General features: G+C 49.9%; 1 protein-coding gene across 1 annotated transcript; it reads right to left on the reverse strand.

Annotated features, from left to right (window-relative positions):
- Positions 1–1,958: 1,958 nt before the first annotated feature.
- LOC107116653 (uncharacterized protein K02A2.6-like) lies at positions 1,959–2,606 on the reverse strand (the record flags this gene model as incomplete). The annotated part of the gene is made up of 1 exon (XM_015418612.1): positions 1,959–2,606. A coding segment is annotated over one exon (648 nt), but the record flags the coding sequence as incomplete, so codon positions are not given.
- Between the last annotated feature and the right edge of the window lie 10,226 nt (positions 2,607–12,832).

The following is a 12,832-nucleotide window of genomic DNA, read 5'->3' on the forward strand; positions in this document are numbered from 1 at the left end:
GAGGACGGCGGAAGACAGGAAGGCCTGGCGGGATCTTGTCCATGGGGTCGCGAAGAGTCGGACTCAACTGTGGGACTGCACAACAACAACAACAACAAATTCCAAAATGAGATTCACACATCCCACTAGTGGTCTTGAGTGGTACAGGCAGTTCTTCCACTTGGCCAACTGTGTAGAAAAGTACACATGGGGAGAGGGGGATTTATGTATATCTGGAACTCCCGGAGCAGCAGCTCACCTGTGGTTGGATCAGTTCACAAATGGTCCGTATAAATTCCCCCCCATCTGTTTTGTCAGCTTGTGCTTTGCATTGCATGTGGGAAGAAGGCCATGGCCGTATGATTAGGGTCCCCCCCCCAGCTGTCTTGGGGGCAGGTAGATGCAATGCCCAGGAGCCATTGTCCCCAAGTGTCCATCTCATGTCCTCCCCAACCCCACCACACTGAAATCAGGGTCACAGCAGCCTCTCTTCAGTTGCAGGCAGGTTTGTATGGTTGAAGGTGGCCCTTCAGATGCCCTAATCCAAAGGCTGTTAAAGCCCTTAAAGGTCAGCACCAGCCAGCATTTCCAGCTGGGTCAAGAAACAAGTTGATCACCAGTGTAATTGATGAAGTAACAAGGGGAACACAGTACCCATGGCTGGAGGGACAGTCCTACAACTTCCAACATGGTTCACCAATGTTGTTGGGCAGGTTTGAGAGAGAGAGAGAGTGCTTTCTAGTGAAAAACAGATTGTCACAGTGAACCGCATGATGCAAAGAAGAGCTTCCTGCCTTTGCTGGTCAGTAAATAAGGTATGTCTGACCAATTCTGGGTTTTGATGACGGAGGGACCACAGTAGTAGACCACCCGCATTGCAAGCAGAAGGTTTGCAGGTTTGATCCCTGGTGTCTCCAGTGAAGAATCGCAGACCCAGGTATGGGAAAGACCGCAGGAATTTGAAAGCTGCTGCCAGAGCCGACAGTTCTTAGCTATGGGTATCAATATTCTGATTGGCTATTAAGCAGATTCAGAGATCCTTTTTGTTAGATCGCGCTAACAAAGGACTCTTAGAGTGATTCAGCAAGTGATTCAGCTTTATTGGAAGTAACGAACAAGCACTCAACTCAGTAAGAAACCAGAACAGAAAACAGTGGGAGCTTATGCTCCTTTTAAACATAACCGGGCTAATGTAGCCACGCCTATTTACAATTAACAACCAATGAGATTGCTTAGTTAAGGACCAATGGGAGTCTTTCCCTCCTAGGGAATGGTATCGTTCTGATTGGTCGCTGTTACGAAGCGACCAATAGGAAGTTCGCTCAGAGGAGCCCTAGTCTGGCTCGAAGCTTAACATGGGAGTCCTATGAGGTGATTCATGTAATCGTTTCAATACATTACAATTCCTCCCCCCTAAGTTAAGTCATCATCCCAATTGTTTTTATTATTTACATACATTCAAGTCATGCTGTTGTACATCAACTGTTCCAAAATACTTTATTACACTCGTAGTCTTTTAGATAAGTCGGCATCTGCCGCGTACGCTGAGACCTGCGAAGCGGTGCAGGCTCTATAGGCACACAAGGTTGTGAGTCACTGTGGGGTTCACTACAGCCTGGTTCAGGCACCAACTCTACTGGGGTTTCAGCCCCGCACACAGGGTTCTGCCCTGACTCGGGGACAGTACCGGGCCTTTCGGTACTCACCGCCTGCTCTGGGGGTCTCCACTCAACATCAGGGGATTCAGCCGTCGGAGAGTCAGCGCTGTCCCTAGCCCAACGTCTCCTTAACTGATCTAGGGGGCGCCGCCATATTCGACCGTCAGCTAACTGCACCACATACATTCGAGTACCCACAGAGTCGGATATAACCCCAGGAAGCCATAAGTGACCATTAGCATAATTCCGTGCAAAAACCTTGTCCCCTTTTTCAAACATGCGCACCTTCGGTTGCGCCGTGGTACGCTCGGATTGCTCTTCAGTGAGGTCTGGGTGCATTCGGTTCAAACGGGTCGTGAGTCTCCGCCCCATTAACAATTCGGCCGGACTACGGCCTGTAGAACTGCAAGGGGTGGTATGCTGCCGCAAGAGGAAAGCGCCCAGCCTTTGGCTCCAGTCACCTTCGTTCATTTTCCCTAGGGCCTCTTTTGCCGTCCTTACCATCCGTTCGGCCTGGCCATTAGACGCCGGATGGAAAGGGGCCGAAGTCATTTGGCGTATGCCATTACTCGTGAGGAAGAGCCTAAATTCCTCAGACACAAATTGAGGCCCGTTGTCACTGACGATGACGTCAGGCAACCCGTGGGTGGCAAAAAGTCGGCGGAGCGCATGGATCACAGCAAGTGATGTGGTCGATTTCATATGCACGACCTCCAGCCATTTGGACATAGCGTCCACCACAATTAGGAACATTTGCCCTTGGAGAGGGCCAGCAAAATCTATATGCAATCTGGCCCAGGGTTTACCAGATGACTCCCAGCCTTGGGGTGTAGCTTGTGGGGGATCGGGTCTGACTTGCTGGCATTTGGGACACCCTCGTACCCATTCTTCGATCTCTTTGTCCAGCCCCGGCCACCAGACATACCCTCTGGCCAACGCTTTGGTGTGTACCATACCGGGGTGACCCTCGTGCAGCGACTCTAACACTCTCGTCCTGAGTTTGTCAGGAACCACCACCCTGTTCCCCCATAATACACAGCCCTTAGAAATGGATAGTTCATTTTGACGGCTTTTGTAAGGGCCGAACTCCGGTTCAACGCTTCCAACCGGCCACCCCCTCCAAACCCAGTTTAATACTCGGGACAGCACGCTATCCTTGGCCGTGTGTGCTGCAATGTCCCTGGATGATACCGGGGGTCGAGGAAGCTCCTCAATTGCCAAGACCTCACAGGCGGGGGCAGGGTCTGCGCCAATGTCCGGCACCGGGCACCGGCTGAGGGCATCCGCATGCCCAATCGCTTTCCCAGGCCGGTGCTCTAAGTCAAAATCATAAGCCTGCAAAAATATCGCCCATCTAAGCATGCGTGGGGACATGATGTTTGGCAATTGCTTATCGGGCGCAAAAATCCCCAGTAGCGGCTTGTGGTCAGTGACCAGCAAAAATCGTCTGCCAAAAATAAAATCATGGAACTTTTTGACAGCCGCTACCAACGCCAGACCCTCCTTGTCTATCTGGGCATAGTTCCGCTCTGCCGCAGATAGTGATCTAGAATAAAAAGCGATAGGCGCTTCGCTCCCATCAGGCATCAGATGGCTTAAAACTGCGCCTACTCCAAACGGTGAAGCGTCAGCAGCTAACACCAGGAGCTTGTGTTCATCATAATGCGTGAGTACGGCATTAGATGTCAGCAGCTCCTTGACTCCCACAAAAGCCTTTTCCTCGGCCTGCCCCCACTTCCATTTTGCCTCCTTGTGCAAAAGCGCGTGCAAAGGGGCCGCCACTGATGCCTTATGCGGTAAAAACGCATGATAAAAATTCAGGAGTCCTAAAAAGGATTGGAGCTCCTTCTTACTCACCGGCCTGGGGGCGTTTTGGATTGCAGATACCTTCTCATCCGTGGGGTGGACTCCCTCTGCGTCAATGCGAAACCCCAGGAAGTCCACACTTTCCACCCCGAGCGTGCATTTTGAGCGCTTAACTCTGAGGCCGGCATTTTGAAAACGCCTGAGGACCTCTTTAACCCGGTCCAGTAGTTCCTGTTCAGACCCGCCCGCAATCAGCACGTCGTCAAAATAGGGCACTGTGCCAGGTACCCCCCTTAGTAGACGTTCCATGAGGCCCTGAAAAATCCCAGGTGCTACGTTGACCCCGAATTGCAGCCTGTTCACTTTAAAAGCCCCTTGGTGGGTTACAATTGTTTGGGCCTCGGCAGCCTCCGGGGTGACAGGCAACTGCTGGTATGCCTGGGCCAGGTCAAATTTGGCGAAAATCTTGCCACCCCCCAGGGAAGCCAAAATGTGGCTTATTACCGGGACCGGGTACGAATGTTGCTGCAGCGCCTTGTTAATCGTACATTTGTAATCGGCGCATAGTCGTATGGACCCATCTGATTTGACAGGGGTTACGATCGGGGTCTCCCATTTGCTGTATGGTACTGGCTCTAAAACCCCTTGCTCAACTAGTTTGTCAATCTCTTTTTCCACCTTATGTTTGAGAGACACAGGTACTTTCCGATACTTCAACCTAATAGGTTTGACTGACGGATCTAAGTCAAACGCAACCGGGGGGCCCTTGTACCTTCCCAACCCTTCGGCAAATACATCAGGGAACAGGTCGTACAGCATGCCCCATTTATTTTCAGACATCCTGTTAATCCCAGAAATACCGATGCCCAATGGCTCAAACCAATCTAACCCTAGCAGGTTAACCCGGTCTCCCTCTGCAATCAGGAATGACAGTTTAACACATTTCCCCTTATACTCAACAGTAACAGAGTCCCGTCCGGCCAAGGGAATTCGGTTGCCCTGGAAGTCGGACACTCTGGTTCCCGCAGGCTGGAGCCGCCGCCGGCTTCGGTTCGGGAACAACTGGCGCCAGGACGCGGCAGAAATCACCGTCACGGACGATCCTGAGTCCACCTCCATTGTACAGGGTCGGCCGTCGAGGAGTGGAGTCACGGTGATCTTGCCCTGGCTGCTGGTGCGATTTACGGCCGATGCGCTCGACAAGGTCGCCGTCAACTGGCAGCTTGCTTCCGATGCTGAGGAACGGGTCTTGCCTTGGGTGCTGACTGGAGTGCCCCTCTGCGCTGACCGGTTGTTAGTTGAGGGATCCTTCTTCGCTGATCTGCAGACTCTGGCCAGATGACCACGCCGCCCACACGCTCTGCAGTCGACATCACGAGCCCAACAGGAGCCGCGCTGGTGCTTCCCGCCACAACCGGAGCAAGGCTTGACGTTGGTAGTCTTCGCTGGGGTCCGCTTGCCTCGAACCGCGTTGACGTCATCATCCGCGTCTTCGCCCTCGCTGTCTCGTTGAGCGTGTATACTGGGCTCTGCCACCCGCTGGCGGACCTCCTTCGTGGACTTCTCCGCTGCTTCCGCGGCCACGGCCTCTTCGTAGGCCACTGCCCAGGTCAGGGTGGTGCGGGCGAACAGCCTCTGTTGCAGCCTTTCATCTTTGAGACCGCAGACGAGACGGTCTCTGAGGGCTTCCTCCACGTTGTGGAAATTACATGGCCGTGCGGCTTTGCGAAGGGCCGCCACGAAATCTGCGATGGTCTCGCCTCCGGCCTGGTTCCGCTTGTAAAAAGCGTGCCGGCAGGCGATCTCCGACGGTTGTGGAGAATAGTGAGCCTTAAGCTTCTCCGTGATGTCAGCGTAGGTGACAGTCTTTATATCAGTTGGGGCCACCAACGACCTGGCTATGTCGAAGGTCCCCTTCCCGCAGGAACTCAGGAGGCATGCTCGTTTCTTCGCCTCATCGGTGATGTCGTGGGTCTCCAGATGGAACTCGAACCTGGACAGGTAGGAGTCCCAGTCTTCTGAGGAGGGTTCGAAGCACTCGAACTTCTGGCTTCCAGCCATCGGGGGAGACTTGGGCACCGGAGCTGGTGGCGCCTCCGCCGGATCGGCTGCTGTGCTTTGCCCGCTTTCTTCCGAGTCCGAAGTGTGGGTGTCCGCAGGGCTGCCTACCTGCTCTAACATCCCATCCTCGTCGCCAATTGTTAGATCGCGCTAACAAAGGACTCTTAGAGTGATTCAGCAAGTGATTCAGCTTTATTGGAAGTAACGAACAAGCACTCAACTCAGTAAGAAACCAGAACAGAAAACAGTGGGAGCTTATGCTCCTTTTAAACATAACCGGGCTAATGTAGCCACGCCTATTTACAATTAACAACCAATGAGATTGCTTAGTTAAGGACCAATGGGAGTCTTTCCCTCCTAGGGAATGGTATCGTTCTGATTGGTCGCTGTTACGAAGCGACCAATAGGAAGTTCGCTCAGAGGAGCCCTAGTCTGGCTCGAAGCTTAACATGGGAGTCCTATGAGGTGATTCATGTAATCGTTTCAATACATTACACTTTTTCCAGTTGCTGAGGTTGCTGTACTTAAAAGTGTTCTACCCTGTGCAGAATTTTGGTGTTCTAAATAAATCTGCTGCATCGTTGGGCATAACCCATCTTGAAAACTCTCTTGCACAACTCACGAGACTCCCACTGGGTGGTAGACCTTCCTGGCGGATTGTGTCCCATGTTACTTAGTGTGGAAAGTATAATAGGATTTTGGGTGCCTGCAGTGAAATGCTGGAGCTGGCTTCTCTTGATTTTTTGGATTGGTTCTGTTAATGGGGACAGAGATCCACTGATCTGGGGGTTAAAAATGAATAAGAAAATCTGTACTAGAGTTATGCGTCTGTTTGGGGAGGGGCTGTCATACTCTGTAACCAGTTTGCTGTACCTGAAAGGGATTTGTCATCCCTTCTTCTTTGAATTTAGGGCATGGGCCCACTTCAAGCATGCCTCTTGAGCTGCCACATACTTCTTGTAGCTTTGAGGGTTCTTTTTGGCGGGGTGTGTGTGGAAGAGCTTTTGTTTTTATTACCTTTCTTCTTTTAATGGCAAGAAGAGCACTGGAGAGACAAAGGGGCCTGTGAACTGGGATGGGAGGGAACAGCTTGTTCCTTCTTGTCCTTTTCTGGGATGAAAACAAAATCCAACTACAGAAATCATGAAAATGTGGTTCATTATTAATTTCTCCCCCCCTTTGAGTTGTTGTAAGTAGTCTTCCGTGTAATGATCAAAATAGGTATCTTGCTGCCTGTCAGTCTGTCAGAATTCTTTCTAGGAATAGCTAGAGCTCTCTGAAGATCATTAATCTTCGAATATTCATTAAAGCATTACACTTTCTATTGTTTCCAGAATACCAAGGAGGAGACTTCTGGTTCAGACTGTGGCTTCCTCCAGACTAAAATGCTGAGATGAGGAAACTTTGGGGCTGGTGTGTGGAGTGGACACTTCATGGCTTGCTGGTAGATCGGGGGGGGGGCTGTATTTAGTTCTTCCCAGGGCTCTTTTTGTAGAAAAAGCCCAGCAGGAACTCATTAGCATAATAGGCCACACCCAACAGCATAAACTCATTAGCATATTAGGCATATTAGGCCGCAGTCCGACAGCACAGCTCATTAGCACATTAGGCCGCAACCCCATGTTACCAGAAGTGTGGTTATCCAGCCACACCCACCTTTTGCTTGTTATTCTGTTTACCTTGTTTGTTGTCAAAACCCAGGGCTTTTTTGTAGCAGGAGCTCCTTTGCATGTTAGGCCACACACCCCTAATGTAGCCAATCCTAATGAGTTTCTGCTGTTGGGTGTGGCCTATTATGCTAATGAGTTCCTGCTGGGCGTGGCCAACTTGGGAGCCAGCCGGAACTCCGTTCCTGTGCGTTCCTGCCCCAAAATAGCCCTGGTTCTTCCATTCTCATAAGGATGCAGTCGTGCTCTCTTGTGCACATGTTTTGATGTGTGTGGGCATTGGATAGACTAAATCTCAGGCAGGGAGCCCTTTCTGGGTGGCTTGTTGTGAGGATAAAATGGAGAAGGGGAGAATAATGTTGTATGCTGGTTTGGGTCCCCATTGAGGTTAAAGCAGAGTATAGATAAATTATAATGTCATTTATTTAGCTATGAAGACAGTTGGAGCGGATGTATAGATCCTTTTTTAAAAAACTGTTAAAATGCTAGTTCATCACCTAAAGACCTGGTACAGTGCTGTCCTAGATTACTGGAAATCTGAAAGACAGATGTTGGTATATCTGTCCTGCCAACCAGTGGCACAAAGTGTGCCATGGTTACAGTGCTTCCATATTAGCTAGAAAGCTGAAACCTCGTCCACCCTGATTAACAGCAAAGGCTGAAAATGTATGTTCACAAGTACAAATGTCAAAATATGGGATATGACATTTTTTCTTTAAGTTTTTCTGCTTGTGGATCAGCCCTCTCTCCTCCCTGCAACATATAATGGAGCAAACAATATGATCCCATGTGAGATTTATTCCGGTCTGATGATAGGTTTTGCTGGAAGAACTTGGTATAGGCTCGCCTTAGAAATACTCTTCATGTGCAGGATAGTGTTCTTTTTAGCTAAATGTTCTAAAATCAAGGTGGTACATGAGAGTAACATCGTCATGTGTCTTCTGAGCTAGCAGGATAGGTGGGACATCCCTGGCTTTAAAAACAATGATGCTAGTTATGTGGAGCCTGGATGTTGACTGAAACATGAGCCTTAGCCAAAGTCATCCAGGCTTGTTGCCTTTCTTTCGTGGTCTTCATTGCTGAATATTTTTGCCCACCACACTCTGCTTTGCACCCCTGGTATGCTGGAGAAATGCCTCTTGCTTATTTGGTTGCATTTCGCCTCTTCAGAACACGGCTGTCATCATGCTTACCCATTCCTAATAAAGTTTAGTGGATGAGGAGTTCAGAAAGTTTGGGATTGGTTCTTTCATTCCTCCTTTTGAAGATGCCCAAATTAATAAGTGATGGTGGGAGGACAGGAACTGGGGCGTGGGGGGGAATGACAAAATCTGGTACCCCAAAAATATGACATTGCCTTGGCTTGCCCTTCCTCTACAGCCAGGCTCTACTACCCTGCTTATTCCAGACTCTTTGCAGTCAACACCATATCTTTTCCTCTGCTCCGCTGTGGGAAACATCTTTTTTTGGGAGAGGGGCATATGCCTTCTCCTAATGCAAATAGCTACAAGAAGACAAGCCTCCCACCAGCCATGCCTCCTTCAGCTCTGCCCTCTTGGCATGGTTGTCATCTCTTAGCTTCACTGCTGCTACCTCACATCTGGTCACCCCATTAACTTTTTTTGGGGGGTAGGAGATGAAATAGGACAGATTGCCAGAAAGGACTGGGGGGGGGGGATCAGTACCACCCAGTTATCTGGATGGGGGGAGCGAGAAAAAGGCCACCTGGGTGAGTGATTGATTAGGGCACATGCCTTAGAAGCCGCTCCGTGGAGATCAGGGGGGGGGGGCTCAGATGAGCTCTTTTTTTGTGAGCAATGCAGGCTACCCATTAGGCACGGCAGGTATCTCAAGACCTCAGAAGCGGAAGCAGAGAGAAGCGACAAAGATGATTTAGGGGGCTGACTTATTAAGAGTAATTAAAGTCTGAGATACGCTTAACTCAGCCGAACAGCCACCTCTAGGGGAGGGGGATGCACAGCCCATCTGCTATATTGAAAAAGCTGGGGGTGAGGTGCTGTTTTTTTTGCCTGGGAAGAGGTGCAGCAGAGGGAGGAGCAAGATCTGTGGCTGTGTTTCCCCCCTCCCAGTTTTTATTATTATTTATTTATTATTTTATTTATATTTATTTTTTCGAATTCTAGGCCGCCCTCCCCGCGGACGGGCTCAGGGAGGCTAACATCAGGGCAGCTAACGTCATTTTTAGCATTCAATTTTATTTTAAAACAACAACAGAGGAGCGGGAGGTTGTCCCTGTGTGGGTCTGCCCCCCTTTCCTCCCCCCGTGCTGCCTGTAATGGTTTCTCTCCCCCCCCTCGTTATAGAAACTGTTGAAGGATCAGTGCGGTCTTTGCTTCGGTGCTGGGTGGCTGGATGCATCACTCCAGTGCATGGCAGGCAACATCCGTGTCCCTCTACTCCTACTTAATAATGGAGACCCCTTCTGTAGAAGGAAGTCTAGGGGGAAGCTCCCCTCCAGCACTGGAGATCAGCTTGTATGGTCTCTTGGGCTCAGATACAGGAGAAGGTAGTGCACGTGTGGCGCCATAGGTGTGTGACCATTTGCCTCTGGATTTGGCTTCAGTTTGCTATGATGCTTGGAGGCCTTAACTTTCTCTCTTTCCCCCACCATTACCCTTAGCAGAGTCCATCCTCCAAGGCTGCTATGTTCTCCAGGAGAACTGATCTCTGTAGTCTGGAGAACAGTCGTAATTCTGGGAAGTCTCCAGGCCTCACCTGCAGGCTGGCAACCAATGTTCCCTCTAAGCTGTGGAGTCTTGTGAGCAAAAATTCTACTTTGTGAGCGACTGGCATTAAAGTGGTGAGCGAGCGATTTGGCCACTGCGTAAATTAGTTTGCTCTGGAGCCCTCCTCCCTGAGCTAAGACAAAAATGTTTGAGCCGGAGGCTAAAAAACTGTGAGCTAGCTCACACTAACTCAGCTTAGAGGGAACACTGCTGGCAACCCTAGTCAGGAATATAGATCACAGCCATGAAGGAATCCATCCTCTCTCCCACTGAGTGACCTCACCGCATGTTCATGCTGCTCAGCATGTGTTTGAAGAGGGACAGGAGGCACGGCACCTTTTCGCACTATGCAGAAGGTCCTTCCAAAAGGCAGCAAAAATCAGAGTTGTGTTGGGACTTGCAGCCCAGCTGAGAGTCCCAGCCCTTAAGCCAAGGACCACTGCTCTAGAAGAGTTTGATGTATCGGGAACCCCCGGGGCGTTAGAAACAGAGTAGCTGGGGCTGGAAGAACCCTTGCTCTGATGAAATCCTGGTCAGAAAGCTGGGGAGAACTTGGCAGTGGCTCATCTGCAGCTCTTCCTGTTGTCTAGCGCAGCTTGCCCTGAGTCTTTACAGCGATGTCTCTAAGAAGCGGGTGGAAAAACAGCTCTCATTTTAGTATCACCGGTGTGGGCCGGCTCAGTGCTGTTGCCAGATGCTTCTAGCTGCTGGAACTGCAGTTTTTGAATTGGACGGGTTTGGAAATCGAATTCCTGTTTCAAGTAGTACACACACACACACACACACACACACACACACCAGTTTGAATTTGCATCACCAGCTTTGCCTTATCGATGCTTCTCTCTCTTCCCCACAGAGAGATGCGTGCGCTCAAGAGTGGCCTGCAGATCTCATGCTGCCTGCTTTGCACGTGAGGCAGAGAAGGCATGAAATGAAGCTGCCCGATGCCTCCCCTGTTTTTGCTTCAACCTTCCAACCCCCACCTGGCTGTCTTTGGGGGAACTGGGGAGCAGAAGCTGGCCTTTGTATTTTTGTACATCTTTGCTTTTGCGCTGTGCTAGCTGCAGTGTATCTGGCCCATGTGCTGGCGCCAATGCATGAGTGAACTCTTCCCTTGTGTAACCTTGCTGCAATATCTGCTGTGCCCATGAGAGGGCAGCACCTGTGTCTACTTTTGTGGCTTTAATACCACAACAGACATCTGGACTATGAGCATAGGCAGGAAAACAGCACTCCTCTGTATGCAACAGCCCTTCCTAACCTGGACAGAAGTTCCCTTTCATGTGTTAAGTAAAACCTGCCACTTTGCCAATGTCACAATATGCTTCTGTCCCCCTCCCTTTTTCTTTCCCAGCCTTGCATAATGCTTCACATGAGCATTGTGTTGCTATGGTCTCTTTTGAAACCACATGTAAGAAATGGCCATTTGGACAATAATTCCTCTGCATTGGGTCTTTCAGGGAACTTCTGTTATTTTTAGGGTTCTCAAGGAGAATGCTGGTGAAACCATAAGGCAGGCACTATGCCACTCACTGCTCCTCCATCCAGATTCAGGGGGCTCTCGAATTCCTGTAAATATCCAGAGCTGGGATGTGAAAAGTGTAGGAACACCTCAAAGTTCTCCACTCAGCTTGCCTTGCATGGGCCAGCCCAGCCACATTGCAGAAGAACCCATTTTTGTTCTGAAGATTTCTCTGCAAAACACTGATGGCCACCTGTTTTTGGCAGAGGGCAAAAACAAGGCTATTTGAAGGTGGAAAGGGAAAAGTCGACCCAGAGGCTTTTGTGTGAAGGTCTGGTCCAGCTTCCTCAGATCTTCTGAGGGACGTGGTCCTGGAGATGGCCACTGTAGCTCTTTTCCAAGTGGGGTGTCCTAGGTTAACTAGCTCTTCATAGCCACTCCTTGCTTGTTCTATGTTCCATCGCCACTGCAGACTATGAATGTATGAAATGGTATGATGCCAAGTCAGACCCTCAGTTTATCTAGCCATAAGGGGATTGTCTAGTAACAGCTTGATAGGCAGCAGCTCACTGGGGTCTCTGGCTAAGGTCTTTTCACTTCAGAAGAGGAGAGCATCCTGGGACATTTGAGATAAGGGTAATCCAGACATGGAGCTGCGGTGGCTCAAGGGGTTAAGACGCTGAACTGCAGGCTCTGGAAGGTCGGTAGTTCAGCAGTTCAAGACCCGAGTGTGCCGCATGACGGAGTGAGCTCCCGTCTCTAGTTCCAGCTCCTGCCAACCTAGCAGTTTGAAAGCAAGACATTGCAAGTAGATAAATAGGTACCACTTCGGTGGGAAGGTAACAGTGTTCCGTGCGCCTTGTTGTTTAGTCATGCCGGCCACATGACCACGGAAACATCTTCGGACAGCGCTGGCTCTTCGGCTTTGAAACGGAGATGAGCACCGCAACCTTAGAGTCAGATTCAACTGGCTTTCGAGCAAGGGAAACCTTTACCTTAATCCAGACATCCTTCTTGGTAAATTCAGTGCTCCTTTCCCAAATATCTTAATATTTGTTTGTTTCTTATATAAGTTCCCTCCCTCCCAAAAGCTCAGAGTGGTGTGCATTGTTCTTTTCTCCTCAATTTTATGCTCACAACAATCCTGCAAAATAGATTAGACTGAGAGAGGCTGTTCTAGGGTCACTCAGCAGCTTCTGTGGCAGAGTTGGGAGCTGAATCTGGGTCTCCCAGATCCTAGTAAGCACAATAACCGCTACACCATTCTGGCTCTCCAGAAATATTTGTCTTTATGCCCCTGCTTTTCTCCCCAGTGGGGGGACCAAAAGCAGCTTTCTACATTGTTTTCTTCCACTCCATTTTATCCTCACAGCAACAACCCTGTAAGGTAGTACAGGCTCAGAGAATGACTGGCCCAAAGTCACTCAGTCCTCTTTCACAGCAGACTGGGAT

Source organism: Gekko japonicus, unplaced genomic scaffold (genome assembly GCF_001447785.1).
Source record: "Gekko japonicus isolate JY-2015 unplaced genomic scaffold, Gekko_japonicus_V1.1 scaffold456, whole genome shotgun sequence".
Lineage (NCBI taxonomy): Eukaryota > Metazoa > Chordata > Lepidosauria > Squamata > Gekkonidae > Gekko > Gekko japonicus.